The sequence below is a fragment of the Polyodon spathula genome, chromosome 24 (assembly GCF_017654505.1).
Source record: "Polyodon spathula isolate WHYD16114869_AA chromosome 24, ASM1765450v1, whole genome shotgun sequence".
Taxonomy (NCBI): domain Eukaryota; kingdom Metazoa; phylum Chordata; class Actinopteri; order Acipenseriformes; family Polyodontidae; genus Polyodon; species Polyodon spathula.
Window position 1 is genome coordinate 1934822 of NC_054557.1, and position 16039 is coordinate 1950860.

The window sequence follows — 16039 nt, forward strand, 5'->3', positions numbered from 1 at the left end:
CGTTCTACGTGATACCCCGCTCCCAGAGCCAGTGGCTACTGAGTTGCACCTGCTGTCTAGCCTGGAACCTGGCTAGTCTGGTGGTTGCGTGCAGACAGCTGTGATTGTCGCAGGCGCGGGTGCCTGATGCTGATAAGGATGCACTTTTGGATGCATCTATATTGCCGGGCCACACCTTTGGTCCAGCAGCAGAGGAGATCCTTCTGGGGTCTCACCGCGAAAGAGAAGTATCTCGGCAAGTGGCCGCGTTGCTCCCTTCCTCCGCTCCGGTGCGGGGTAGGTTGAGCTGCTGGCATGCACCTCAAGCCCCACTGGGTGACCTTAGCAAGCCTCACAAGCGAGAGACAGGGCTCTCCTGCAATGCGGAGGGTACGCAGGCTGTGGTCAGTCCACGCAGCAGCACCCTAGAAGGCAGTTCTAGGGCAATCATCTTAGGCAGCCGCCTCAGTCAGCCCTGCCTCAGGCTCAGCAGCCCCAGCAGAGCCCCTGAAGGCCTGCGGCCTCAGACCTTGTTCACGGCACAACAGCTGGACTACTGCCACGCTTGCACCTCAGACACTTGGGAGCTCATGACCGTACAGGACAGTTACACACTTCAGTTTCACTTGGTTCCTCCTTTTTCGCAGTGTCACAAGTACATTCATGACGGACCCGCTCCTGACCTCGGTGCTCCAGACCGAAGTGGCAGCCTTGCTGAGCAAGCGCACCATTCGTCTCGTAGACCCCACCTCTCACGGGGAGGGGTTCATACAGTACTTTCTGGTACCAAAGAAGGATGGCGGCTTTTGCCCCATCCTGGACCTGTGGTTCCTCAACCAGTTTTTGAAACAGAGGAGGTTCCAAATGCTGACTCATCGTCACATACTCCTGCCTGTCCGGCCGGGCATGTCTCATGTTTCATGTCTCCATTCATCAAGAGTACAGGAAATACCTCTGCTTAGCCCTTTAGGGCAGCGTTTACGAGTTTTCCGTGCTGCCATTTGGCCTCTCCATGACTCCCTGTATGTTCTCAAAATGCGTAGACGCTATCCTGGCCCCCTTGCGGCTGCAAGGGATCAGAGTGATGAGCTACCTCAACGACTGGTTGATCTGTTCCCAGTCGCAAGAGGGAATGTTGGCCCATACGACGCTTGTGACGAAGCATCTGGTGAGACTGGGCCTCACCATCAACGATGCCAAGAGTGACGCCTGTGCAGTGCACAACATATGTGGGGCTCCAGCTGGACTCCGCTATGATGCACGCATACCTGTCAGACGACAGAGTAGCAGTTCTCCAGCACCAACTCTCCCTGTTTCGACATGGATCGAGGGTGCCCCTTGTCTTGTCCCAGAAACTACTGGATCTGATGGCCGCAGCAATATCAGCCATTGAGCTGTGTTTACTGCTCATGCGCCCTCTGCAAGCGTGGCTCAGTGCTTTTCACCTGCATCTCAAGTGCAATAGACACTGTCGGCTGACAGTGTGTCTTGCCTGCTCAGCAGCCCTGCACTGATGGAGGACAACCTCTCACCTGCGCCAGGGGGTCCGAATGGGAGTGGTTTCCAAACTGCTGGGTAATGACGACGGATGTATCCAACTTGTGTTGGGGTGCAGTCTGCAAAGGCAGAGGAGTCAGTGGGTTCTGGTCGAGCCATTGGACGCCCCTGAATATCAATATGCTGGAGCTTCAGGCAGTGATCTCCAGCGCTTCCTACCTGTGGTGCACAACGAGCATGTGTTGATCCGCACCGACAACACATCAGTGGTGGCGTATGTAAACCACCAGGGTCGCCTTTGGTCCCCAGGGCTGGATCACCTTGTCTTCAGGCTTTTGACTTGGGCCCAAAGGAACATGCATGTCCCGGGCATGGACAATCGGGCGGCGGACTTCCTCATGAGGGAGGGTCCTCACCCGTAGGAGTGGCGGCTCCACCCTCAGGTGGTGGAGCTCATTTGGGAATGGTTCGGGAAGGCGCAGGTCGATCTCTTCACCACGGCGGAGACGACACATTGCCCCATGTGGTACACCCTCCATTGCTTAGGCGATCCACTCGGCGTCGACACCCTAGGTGGAAATATTTCTAGGATTTGTGCCGTACTAACGGTAATGACCTAATCTCTTGCCCCATGTCTGTCATCTTGCAGTTTCTGCAGGATCTGCTTGAGGCTGGTAGATCACCTTCCACACTGAATGTATACCTAGTGGCTATTTCTGCTTGCCATACCTCCATTGACTCAGTGTCTCCGGGCATGCATTTTCTGGCTACTCGGTTTCTCCGAGGCGCTCGGCCATTGTACCCTGCTAGGCGGGCTACTCTTCCCAAATGGAGCCTTGAGCCTGTATACTCTATTGAGTTGAAGTATCTGTCTATGAAGACAGCCTTCCTCTTGGCTATCACCTCTGCAAAGTGGGTTAGAGAGCTGCAGGCGCTATCTGTGCATAGCTCCTGCATGCGCATTTGGGATGATGGTATTAGTGTCATTGCGTGCAAACCTTGCTTTCCTCCCCAAGGTGGTCACAGCCTTCCACATTAATCAGTCTGTGGAACTGGAGTTCTTTCATCCACCTGTACTTCAGAGGAGAGTAGGAAGTTGAATTTCCTCTGCCCGGTCCAGGCATTGAGATGCTATGTGGATAGGACAAGAGCATTGCGTCATTCTGACCAGCTCTTTGTCTGCCATGGGACACATACCCTGGGACAGCCCTTCTCGAAGCAGTGACTGTTGCATTGGGTTGCGGACAAAGCCTCAACTGCGTATGATGGTGCTGGCTTACCCCCACTTGGGTGGATAGCCACACATTCCACTAGAGGTGTGGCTACATCATGGGCCCTCTTTGAGGTGCCTCTATGGCGAGATTTGTAATGCAGCTAGCTGGGCTACACCGCATACTTTTTCCAGGTTCTATCGCCTTAATGTGATAGATCCATCATTGCTTTCAGTGAGAACAAGGGTCCTTGAGGTTGCACGCTCGCACCTCTGACCTTTAGTCAGGTAGGGCTGAGGCGTCCCTCATGTGCTGCCGTTCTTCCCTCCCTCAAGACGGCTTTGGTATTCATTTTTTTCCCCCATTAACAATGTGTTGGTGGCCATCTTCAAATTGAAACGGAAAGTTAGGTTACTTACCGTAACCCTGGTTCCCTGAAAGAGAAGATGGCCACCAACCACAGGGTCGCGTCGGTCGTCATCAAGGTTTCGACCCAAAAAGAGGTCGATCCTTCCTTGCATGACAGTTTTATCCCCTCGGTAGGTGGGACTGAGGACTTTGATAGTAAGAGCTCAGTGACACTTACCAATAGGCAGGCGTATATACCGTAAACCATGTTTTGGTGGCCATCTTCTCTTTCAGGTAACCAGGGTTAAGGAAGTAACCTAACATTACTCTATATCATGTCATGTACCTGCCTCCTCTGTGCTCCCTGTTCTGGTTGGCATAGCCCTCCTAGCTGTGTTTGTATACTGGGGATAATGGTATATTAAACAGCAATACGAGCTGTTGTATTTTGTTAATGCTCAGTGCTATGTAATGGAAGTGTATGCCAACAGGTCTAACAGGTGGATTTGAAGTGTTATTGTGGGCAATACAGAGCCCATAACACTTCAACCACCCCACAGCAATGGAACTCTTTTGTGATACCATGAGTGGCTTCTCCAAACCGCATAGCGAGGTACAGCTGAAAATACAGAAAACATGCACTCGTGCAGTAGAGACTAAACAATTCACAACCAAACAGACCCAACCTACATTAACTCCTGATTGGCTGAATCTCATCGACGCACCGCACCCTCTGGGCGTGTTTTGTCTGTCCAGCCTCTCTTGGTCACCCTTTACAGTAATGGTATAGATCTGTGACACACATGACAGCAGACGGTTTTCTGGCCCGTCTATAGTTTTTGCCCTGAACTTCACCCTCGGGGCAGTGCTGCCCCTGAGGCAGCCTTCTGGACCCGCCTCCTAGCTCTTAATACTGAATGACAAATGGCCCTTAAGGCTGACACCCAATTGGTCCCTAATTCTCCTGCCCACATTTTGCACAGTCTTAAAAGGTATATTATGGCAATGTAAACAAATAAACAAAATAGCAGTAGTCTATACTACCTCCAGCAGGGCAGCATATGTTGTTGTTGGGCTTGTGCTCCCTCCAGGGCAGCACTGACAGTGTGTTATGCACTACCTCCTTGGCAGCACATATCTTTAATGGGAGTATATTAGGAAAGCTCTAAGGATGTGTGAGGATCACCGTACACCACCGTAGCAATGTTGCCCTGCCCCTGTGTGTATTTCTGTGTTGTATTTTGCGTGTTGTGTGTTAATGTTGGTGTATAGTCATTGGTACACAGGATGTAATATGGGTTATGCGCACAAGTGTTTAAAATGTATATTTGTATTTAGGCAGAGCTAAACAGAGCTGTGGTGTTTCGCCTGTGGCAAAACCTATCACACCACAAGGCACTGCTCTGTCCATGTAGATCTGCTGGCATTGTCCCAAAAGATGGGATGGGGGAAGACATGGAGGAGTGGTTCCGCTTGGAGGGCTAGGAAGCCAGGATCCAATTGGCTGCCACCATGCTGTGCCCCCTCTATGAGGGTAAGCATTACTTTGCCTCCTGTCCCTTCCACAGTTATGAGGAAGAGAAAGAGGATCCCGTTCGTCCTATGCTTGAGTAGGAGGAGTCCGAATGTCCTAAGCCCAAAAGGGGGGTGTCGTTGTGTCCACAGCCTGAGAAAGGGAATCCTATGGCCCTAGGTCCCAAGCCACCCAGAGAGAGAATGCCTGCTGTTTCCACCTCCACCAGCAGAGGAAGAATGCCTGCTGTTTCCACGTCCACCAGCAGAGGAAGAATGCCTGCTGGTTTTGCCCCCTGCAAGTGAGGGAGACTGCATGCTGCTCCGAGCTCCGTTGGAAGGAGACTAAACGCCTCTCCCACCTCCATCACCAGAAGGCTGCACGCCTCCACCACCTCCACCGCCAGAAGCAGAGCACCAGGAGCTGCCTCTGCCTCCACCGCAAGGAGCAGAGCAGCAGGAGCTGTCTCTGCCTCTGCCACCTTCACCAGCAGAGGGTGACTGCCTGGTGGGTCTCCATCCACCAGCAGAGTCTGAATGCCTGCAGGTATCACTTCCCCCACTATCACAAGGAGAGGAGCTGCAGCTGCCTCTGCCTCCATCACCATCAGGGAGGAGGGGAGCAGGAGCTGCCTCTCTTCGCCAGAAGGACCAGGACTGGATGCTGGCGACCCTCAGCAGCCCTTGCATAGGCTGCTGAGGGAAGCAAGGGGAAGAACCACCCAGATGCAGTGGCCGAGAAGAGGGCCAAAACCCACACCCCAGCTTGTCCTGACTCCCCGCACATCATCGGTTGGGGATGCCTTTCTCGCTTCGTCCAAGGATGCCTGCTTTGCTTCGCCCAAGGATGCCTGCCTCTCTTCGCCCAAGGATGCCTGCTTGGCATCACCTGGGGTTGCCTGCTGCTTCGCATCACCTGGGGTTGCCTGCTGCTCCGCGTCACCTGGGGCTGCCTGTGTCTCCGCATTGCCTGTGGAGCCATCAGTTGCAATGCGAACTCCCACTGTAGCATCTATGGCCCGGGGCTCCTCTCCCGAGTTCGCCTCCCGAGGGTCCGCTGCTGCCTTCGTCTGGGGTCACCAGAACTGCTTCTCCAGGGGCCGCCATCATCTCTGATTAGCCACAGGGGTCAGTGTGGCCGGAGCTCCACCAGAGGGAGCTGCCAACTATGAAGAAAAGGGTAGAGGTCAAGAGAACATCTCCCCCCACAGCAATTTCGCTGCAGGAGTTTTTGTGGCTGGAGTCCTAAAGGAGGGAGCTGCCAGCTATGAAGAAGGGGGGGAGAGGTCAGGAGACCACCTCCTCCTGCAGCAGTTTTGCTGCCGGAGATCTTGGGGGAGGTCTGGAGACCACCAACCCCATTAGCATTTCCGCTGCTGGAATTGCCCCGGCTGAAGGAGTCAGTCCGGGAGCTGTCAGCACCTTTGCTGACAGGCTCACCATTGGTAGCATTTCCGCTGCCAGTGTTACAGCGGGAGGAGAGACTCGCCCTGCTGTCAGCACGTCTGCTGACAGCATTGCTAGTAGCAGCCTGGCGACTGGCAACATTGCTGCTCATGCACCCGTTAAAGTCCCTGTTCTTGGCCCGGAACTTTGAGCGAGACTTTGGTGATTTGGGGTGGTGGGGGGGTGGGGGGGGGGGGAGGGAGGCTCGTGTGCTATGCACAAGGTGTTCACCCCCCCCCCCCTTATGGGGGGGGGGGAATATGTGGCAATGTTGCCCTGCCCCTGTGTGTATTTTGGAGTTGTATGTTGCATGTTAATGTTGGTGGATAGTCATTGGTACACGGGATGTAATAGGGGTTATGTACACAAGTGTTTAAAATGTATATTTGTATTTAGCATGCATAAAAGCAACATGTCTTCTCTCAATATGGGTTGTGTGTTTGGTGAGTGGAGAATGGGATTGGAGACAGAGGTAATAATAATAATAGTTAAAGTAAGAACAGCTCACCGTGTTTGTCTGGGTAGTCCGTTTTTGTTTGTCTCTTTGTTTTGTTTACGAGTGCAGTGTCCTGTGTTTTGTTTGTCTTTCAACCTTTTATTTTCTGTTTGTTTAATTATTAAATGCTGAGCGCAATGCTCAGCTTCACCAAACTGCACGTCTCTGTCTGTTCTGTGTTGGTTCCTGTTTCTGGTCTGACATCACCCACTATAGCCGTCTTTGTGACAACCACATAGGGTCTTAAAATGTGAATTTGGCAGACAATATCTCTAAACCTCTGGATGGGTCCAGTGGTTTCTTCTCACTAATTCTAGATCTTAAATATATTGAAGCGTTCTGTCTTCTTGCAAACTTATTACTCATACATGCTCTTATTTTATCATTTATAGATGCCACGTAAGAGAAATGCAATACAATCAACGAAGTGCGCAAAGAAAGCCAAAAATTCTCTACAGGTATCCTTCATATAACCAATGTGACGGATTGCCCTCTGGTCACACATTTTCCTTCTTCAAATAAACACTTAGACACAGGATACCAGGAAATGCCGTATCATATGTTTATTATTTACAATAAAAACAAAATAAACAAAACAAAACCTAGCCCGATCTCGGGCCCTATCTACACAATTGTTTCCCTAACTAATAACAATGCAGGCTACGCCTGTTACCTCGTCACCAAAGCCAAATCAGAATCCAAATCGTAATCCAAATACCTTTTCCAATAGTTTACTTTCCAGTTTCACAATAACCAGCTTGCTCTCCAACTCTCCCAATCAAACTCCTACCATCACCCACACTGAAACATATACATATACATATACGTACATATATATACATACATACATACATACATACATACATACATACATACATACACACACACACACACACACACATATACATATACATATACATATACACACGCACGCACACACACACACACACACATCCTTTTAAACCTAACTGATTAATCCAGTAATTACTCCATTGACTAAACCTGGCATTGGTTCCTGACTCCAATAATCTCTACTGGGTCCTAACGCCCCCCTAAATGGGCTCTACTAAATAAGACCTATTTACTTTAAACCTGATTTAATTATTTTAACTCTTATTTATTTATCACACCATTATCATTTAGTAATTAATCAATTATCCCATCTTTATTTTTAACCTCAAGCACATTATATTATCTTATTTCTTTATTTACCCTCCAGTTAGTTTATGTTCTTCTTTCACATTTTGCTCTGTAACTTAATCAATCCTTCACACCAAATATTTTAAAATTTCAATGTTTGATCATTTTGTCACCCACGTGTCACCGGATCATACCTGTGTGATGTTTGAGTCCTGTGGTTGTGCAACATGCAATCTACTTTTAGGAACGGCATCATTTGCTTTACTGCAGTCAGCTGCTTACTTACGTGGACTTGCTTTTACATATGCACACGTGACACTGCATCTGTCTTACAAGTGCATATGAATGTTACATACATTTTGTTCTTGATGTCATAAGAACATAAGAAAGTTTACAAACGAGAGGAGGCCATTCGGCCCATCTTGCGCATTTGGTTGTTAGTAGCTTATTGATCCCAGAATCTCATCAAGCAGCTTCTTGAAGGATCCCAGGGTGTCAGCTTCAACAACATTACTGGGGAGTTGATTCCAGACCCTCACGATTCTCTGTGTAAAAAAGTGCCTCCTATTATCTGTTCTGAATGCCCCTTTGTCTAATCTCCATTTGTGACCCCTGGTCCTTGTTTCTTTTTTCAGGTCGAAAAAAGTCCCTTGAGTCGATATTGTCAATACCTTTTAGAATTTTGAATGCTTGAATTAAGTCGCCGCATAGTCTTTTTTGTTCAAGACTGAACAGATTCAATTCTTTTAGCCTGTCTGCAAATGACATGCCTTTTAAACCTGGAATAATTCTGGTCGCTCTTCTTTGCACTCTTTCTAGAGCAGCAATATTTTTTTTATAGTGAGGTGACCAGAACTGAACACTGTATTCAAGATGAGGTCTTACTAATGCATTGTACAATTTTAACATTACTTCCCTTGATTTAAATTCAACACTTTTCACAATGTATCCGAGCACCTTGTTGGCCTTTTTTATAGCTTCCCCACATTGTCTAGATGAAGACATTTTTGAGTCAATAAAAACTCATAGGACTTTTTCATAGATTACTTCTCCAATTTCAGTATCTCCCATATGATATTTATAATGCACATTTTTATTTCCAGTGTGCAGTACCTTACACTTTACTCTATTAAATGTCATTTGTCATGTGTCTGCCCAGTTCTGAATCTTGTCTAGATCATTTTGAATGGCCTTTGCTGCTGCAACAGTGTTTGCCACTCCTTCTATTTTTGTGTTGTCTGCAAATTTAACAAGTTTGCTTACTAAATCATTAAAGTAGATTAGGAATAGCAGAGGACCTAATACTGATCCATGTGGTACTCCACTGGTTACCACACTCCTTTCTGAGGTTTCTCCTCTAATCAGTACTTTCTGTTTTCTACATGTTAACCACTCCCTAATCCATGTATATGCGTTTCCTTGAATCCCTACTGTGTTCAGTTTGAGATTTAATCTTTTATGCGGGACTTTGTCAAAAGCTTTCTGGAAATCTAAATAAACCATGTCATATGCTTTGTATTTATCTATTATTGCATCCTCAAAAAAATCAAGCAGGTTAGTTAGACACGATCTCCCTTTCGTAAAACCATGTTGACTGTCTCCCAGGACCCTGTTACCATATAGGTAATTTTCCATTTTGGATCTTATTATAGTTTCCATAAGTTTGCATATAATAGAAGTCATACTTACCGGTCTGTAGTTACCTGGTTCAGTTTTGTTTCCCTTTTTGTGGATCGGTATTACGTTTGCAATTTTCCAGTTTGTCGGTACCACCCCTGTGTCAAGAGACTGTTGCATGATCTTGGTTAGCGATTTGTAAATAACTTCTTTCATTTCTTTGAGTACTATTGGGAGGATCTCATCCGACCCAGTCCCTTAACACTTCTGCCTTGGTTATGCTGAAGTTATTTAAAACTGGATAGAAACTGGATGACATGTGGGGCATGTTGTCCGTATCCTACTTTGTAAAAACTTGTGAAGTAATCATTTCATATATTTGCTATTTTTTTTTCTTCATGTATGATTTTGCCATTTCCCATTTTATATGGGGGGAAGTTGAAATCCCTGGAAGCTTGGAAGTTTCCAGAAATGCACAGCTGTGAAGTCAGTGACTGGTTGCTTAGCCAGGCCTCTCCTACTGCGTGTCTGTCAGCTGCACGCATGTGCGGAGGGACCAGGGCAAGCCTGTCACAAGCCCTGAAACTATACAGAACAAAAATATAAACACAAAATGCAACAATTTCAAAGATTTTATTGCGTTACAGTTCATATAACGAAATCAGTCAATTGAAATAAATTCATTAGGCCCTAATCTATGGATTTCAGATGACTAGGAATACACATATGCATCTGTTGGTCACAGATACCATAAAAAAAGGTAGGGGCGTGGATCAGAAAATCAGTCAGTATCTGGTGTGACCACCATTTGCCTCATGCAGCGCGACACATCTCCTTCACATAGAGTTGATCAGGCTGTTAATTGTGGCCTGTGGAATGTTGTCCCACTCCTCTTCAATGGCTGTGCGAAGTTGCTGGATATTGGCGGGAACTAGAACACGCTGTTGTACACATCTATCCAGAGCATCCCAAACATGCTCAATGGGTGACATGTCTGGTGAGTATGCAGGTCATGGAAGAACTGGGACATTTTCAGCTTCCAGGAATTGTGTACAGATCTTTGCGACATGGGGCCGTGCATTATCATGCTGAAACATGAGGTGATGGCGGCGGATGAATGGCACGACAATGGGCCTCAGTATCTCGTCACGGTATCTCTGTGCATTCAAATTGCCATCGATAAAATGCAATTGTGTTTGTTGTCCATAGCTTATGCCTGCCCATACCATAACCACACCGCCTCCATGGGGCATTTTCAATGTTGTTCACAACGTTGACATCAGCAAACCGCTCGCCCACATGACGCCATACACGCTGTCTGCCATCTGCCCAGTACAGTTCAAACCGGGATTCATCCATGAAGAGCACACTTCTCCAGCATGCCAGTGGCCATCGAAGGTGAGCATTTGACCACTGAAGTCGGTTATGACGCCAAACTGCAGACAGGTCAAGACCCTGGTGAGGATGACAAGCACGCAGATGAGCTTCCCTGAGACGGTTTCTGACAGTTTGTGCATACTTTCTTTGGTTGTGCAAACCCGCAGTTTCACCAGCTGTCCAAGTGGCTGATCTCAAACGATCCCGCAGGTGAAGAAGCCAAATGTGGAGGTCCTGGGCTGGCGTGGTTACACGTGGTCTGTGGTTGTGAGGCTGGTTGGACGTAATGCCAAATTCTCTAAAACAACGTTGGAGGCGGCTTATGGTAGAGAAATAAACATTCAATTCTGTGGCAGCAGCTCTGGTTGGACATTCCTGCAACCAGCATGTTAATTGTAAGCTCCCTCAAAACTTGAGACATCTGTGGCACTGTATTGTGTGACAAAACTGCACATTTTAGAGTGGCCTTTTATTGTCCCCAGCACGAGGTGCACCTGTCTAATGATCATGCTGTTTAATCAGCTTCTTGATATGCCACACCTGTCAGGAGGATGGATTATCTTGGCAAAGGAAAAATGCTCACTAACAGGGATGTAAACAAATTTGTGCACAAAATTTGAGAGAAATAAGCTTTTTGTGTGTATAGAAAATTTCTGTGATCTTTTATTTCAGCTCATGAAACATGGGACCAACAATTTACATATTGAGTTTATATTTTTGTTCAGTGCAGTTGCTAGTATCTGAATTCCATTAATATTAGTCTATGGGACAGGATTGGTTCCTTGGAAAATGTTTTTAATAACCGAAAGTTGTCTTTATCAAGGTTGCTAATAACCTGCATGTACTGTATATATAAATTATTATTATATTTTTTTCTTACAATGTTTTAGAAATTTTGGATTTTTCCTGAACACTGTCTGTTTGACTTTGACTGTCATGGTTGCTATAACTCTGCACCTTATCATATGTGAATATCACCTCATTCCTTATTTAAATTTTTCTAATTTACAAAACCAAAACAGGAAATTAATTTTGCAATACCGCAAGAAAGACCCAACAGCAGTGAAGGGCAAGAATGCATGTGGGATACCAATAATTAGTCCTTTATACCATTTTGTCCTCTGAAAAGCTTCTGTAGTTTTTCTGTGTTTTTTTGTAAATGTTTTAATGGCTATATACATATATAATGAGCAGATTATTGGCCTTATTCACTAAAATGATTTAACAAGCATGTTTACTTGTGCTTTATGTAGTGCTTTATACATGAAACCTGTTTATATATATATATATATATATGTATATATATATATATATATATATATATATATATATATATATATATATATATATATATATGTGTGTGTGTGTGTGTGTGTGTGTGTGTGTGTGTGTGTGTGTGTGTATATATATATATATATATATATATATATATATATATATACATGTGTGTTCTTATTTTTTAACTAACAGCATCTGTTAGTGATCAGCTGGAAGTTATTTGGTGGCGTCCCTCTTAAAATCATCAAATTTCAGATAGAAACCATGGTATTTGATATTATTACTGTATGACTGGTAATGTGGTTTGTCTTTATCTCTGTGACTTGACTAACAATGTTAATGTTGAACTGTAACCCAGGTATGCACTGCATTTTTTAAACTGTATGACATTTTCTACAAACTAACCCATATGTGTTTTTCTTCCTTTGCTATTGGGCTGTGTCATTCAAACCCCTGCACCTAACCATCACTTCACCTCCAATGACCGCTGAATCTCTGCCTATGTACTGACCTTCGGCAGTCGAGCACGTAGGACTAAGGTGATATTAATTAAGGTAAATTAACTTTAATCTTTGGTAGTGCAATCTCTGAGGGTGTGATTTTTGAGGTCTTTTGATGTTCCTACATCCCTCATTATACGAAATTCACTATTAACTCTAGGGGGTGTGTGAGCATTCTGACTCAGTCTGATGGTATAGCCCATTTTAGTTTCCTTTGTAACAATGATCCACATGCTGTTTGGTTTCCTTTTGACGCATGTTTTCGAATTTTGCTTAAAGTATTCCCCATTTCAATGTAAAATATATAAAAAGGAACAAGTGTCTTACATAGGACTTGCACGTAGAACATCTGTTACAGTATCACTACTAGCTGTGCTACTGTGGAAAGTGAAAACTGGCTCATTATTTAGGTTGCCTGTCTGGAAGCGCAACTCTAAATTATAATTTTTCCTGAACAACCAGAATTGTGTTTGTTTTGTCCTTGGTTCAAATCACAAAAAAAAAAAAAAAAAAAAAAAAAAAAAAACGTATTTAGTTCTCTCTTCCGTTTTGCATGAGTTTCCTAAAACTATGCACGCTGCTATGTTTTCAATGTTCTGTACATTACCTTCCATTCACTAAAGTACTAGTTTACTATGAAAGCACATAGTCATAATGCAGTGTAGATAGTCTAAATTGTCTTGGCCAGTATTGTCATTAAATATATTCACTTCTCATTTTTTCCTGACTCTATTTGGATGAAGCTTGCAAATCCCTTGTTCCATGCATGGACAACTTTGATCATGTAACTCATGGGCTGGGTTCCAAAATATTGTCTCTTTCAACCAATGTACTCATTGGATATGTTAATGATCTGGAAGAAGTACTAACATTACAAGTCAGCAAGGACAATTAATGCATCACATTTCGTCACTGCAGTTATTGTGTGTATGTCATCCTACATTGACGATTTTGTTTTATATATTTTCTTTTTAATTTTCCACCTGAAGGCTTCACCATTATACAATGGCTCTCAACAGTATTCCCCCCCCTTGGACTTTTTCACATTTTATTGTTACAACATGGAATCAAAATTAATTTAATTAGGAGTTTTTGCCACTGATCAACTGAAAAAAGTCCATAATGTCAGTGAAAAATAAAATCTACAAATTGTTCTAAATTAATTATAAGTTTAAAACAAAAATAATTGATTGCACAAGTATTCACCCCCTTTGCTATGACACACCTAAATAAGCTCTGGTGCAACCAATTGTCTTTAGAAGTCACATAATTAGTTGAATGGAGTCCACCTCTGTGCAATTAAGGTGTTTCACATGATTTCAGGTTAAATACAACTGTCTCTGGGAGGTCCCACAGTTGGTTAGTACATTTCCTAACAAAAACTACATCATGAAGACGAAGGAACATTCAAAGGAAGTCTGGAATAAGGTTATTCAAAAGCACCAATCTGGGGTAGGATATAAGAACATTTCCAAGGCATTGAATATCCCCCGGAGCACAGTAAAGTCCATTATTAAGAAATGGAGAGAATATGGCACAACTGTGAATCTGTCTGACTATCCAGGCGAGAAGGGCACTAGTCAGGGAGGCCACCAAGTTGCCTATGGGAACTCTAAAGCAGGTACAGGCTTCCACAGCTGAGCTGGGACGCACTGTGCATACGGCAACAATAGCCCGGGTGCTTCACAAAACTGACCTTTATGGGAGAGTGGCAAAAAGGAAGCCATTGTTGAAAAGCTCACATCAAATCTCAGCTAAAATTTGCCAGAAGGCATGTGGGAGACTCTGAGTCCAAGTGGAAGAAGATTCTATGGTTTGATGAGACCAAAATAGAACTTTTTTTGGCTTAACGCTAAGCGCTATGTTTGGCGCACGCTTCACATTGCACACCATCCTGAGAACACCATCCCTACCATGAAGCATGGTGGTGGCAGCATCATGCTATGAGGATGCTTGTCTGCGTTAGGGCCTGGAAAGCTTGTGAAGATAGAGGGCAATATGGATGCAGCAAAGTACAGAGAAATCCTGGAGGAAAACCTGCTGAAATCTGCAAGAGACCTGTGACTTGGGAGAAGATTCATCTTCCAGCAGATCAATGACCCCAAACGTACAGCCAAAGCCACGCTGGAGTATCTTAAAAACAAAAAGGTCAATGTCCTGGAATGGCCCAGTCAAAGCCTGGACCTAAATCCAATTGAGAATATGTGGAAATAGTTGAAAATTGCTGTTCACCAAAGGTCCCCATCCAACTTGACGGAGCTTGAGCAATTTTGCAAAGAAGAATGGGCAAAAATTGCAGTGTCCAGATATGCAAAGTTGGTAGAGACTTATCCAAATAGACTCATGGCTGTAATTGCTGCCAAAGGTGCCTCTACCAAATATTGACTCAAGTGGGTGAATACTTATGCAATCAATTATTTTCTGTTTTGTATTTGTAATTAATTTAGAAAAATTTGTAGATTTTATTTTTCACTTTGACATTATGGACTTTTTGGTGTTGATCAGTGGTAAAAACTCCAAATTAAATCCATCTGATTCCATGTTGTAATACAATAAAATGTGGAAAAGTCCAAGGGGGGTGAATACTTTTGAGAGCCACTGCAATTGTATTTGTTCATTGTACACAAAAGTTTATTTCCTTTTGTACTGAATCAGTATATTTATATTTGTTTTTCTACTGCGTTCATTATGACCTCATCCCCCAGGTCGCAACAAGCAACATTTGGGTGGCTGTGCCTTTTCTTAGCAATTTATACAAAATAAAAATAAAGACTTTAACCCAAGGTTTTTGAAGTTGTCTACTTGTTGAACTTAAAATGCAGAGCTTGCAAATTTCTTCATTCATTTGTGAGTAAAAATAAAGTCAGTCGAAGTATTGGTTGAAAAGTTACAATGGAGATTCTTTAATATGATAAAGAATATTAGGAACTATGCCCTCCAAGCTCGGAGAAGACACAAGTCAACAACATTATTTGGATAATTATACTCTTTTTTCTATGACATTTTTTTTTCCTTTAAATCAATCAGAAGAAAACAAGTTTCTCTTACAGTTCTACAAATCTCTTATCTAGATTTTGATTTGCTGTAGCTCTACTTTTGAAATGTAATCATCCCTTTTCAGTTTAATCCATACTTATTTGACCATAATCTACTTAAACTCTCATTTACTGTCTCATTTCTTTGTGGACTGCTTTCATGAAATTGTAAACCTTTAGTTATTATCTGTTGAGATTTAAAACACATTTGCGACCATGGTGTGTATACATGACCCCTTATCCATAAATGTTATTGTTTCAGAGGTTCACTTATTATAACACTTGCACTAGTACACTAATAGGCAATAAAAACACATGCAATATCACAATATCACCACGCAATAAGTAGTTCACTTTTCTTGTAATATCGCCATCATGGGTTTAGACATGCCGCTAGTTCGTCTTCACTTATTGCAAAATACCTTGAATTTTGAATGTGTGTGTAGTCGTTTTTTACCTGGTTCTACAGTGTGGTAGCAATGCATGTTTAAAACACGCCTCTTTGACTGCTCAATTGCTTTCCGGTAATGATGTAGCCTTTCAGTTTTTCTTTTTTTTATTGATTGCATTGTATTGGCCAAATGCCAGTTGATGTGCATGTTT

General features: G+C 44.0%; 1 protein-coding gene across 1 annotated transcript in view; it reads left to right on the plus strand.

The window, feature by feature from the left end:
• Window positions 1-3133: 3133 nt before the first annotated feature.
• The window catches only part of rec114 (REC114 meiotic recombination protein), a 47711-nt gene continuing 34805 nt past the window's right edge, over window positions 3134-16039 (plus strand). The window contains exon 1 of the mRNA XM_041227088.1: window positions 3134-3226. Within this exon, the coding sequence (XP_041083022.1) occupies window positions 3134-3226 (93 nt within the window). The remainder of the gene's footprint in view (window positions 3227-16039) is intronic.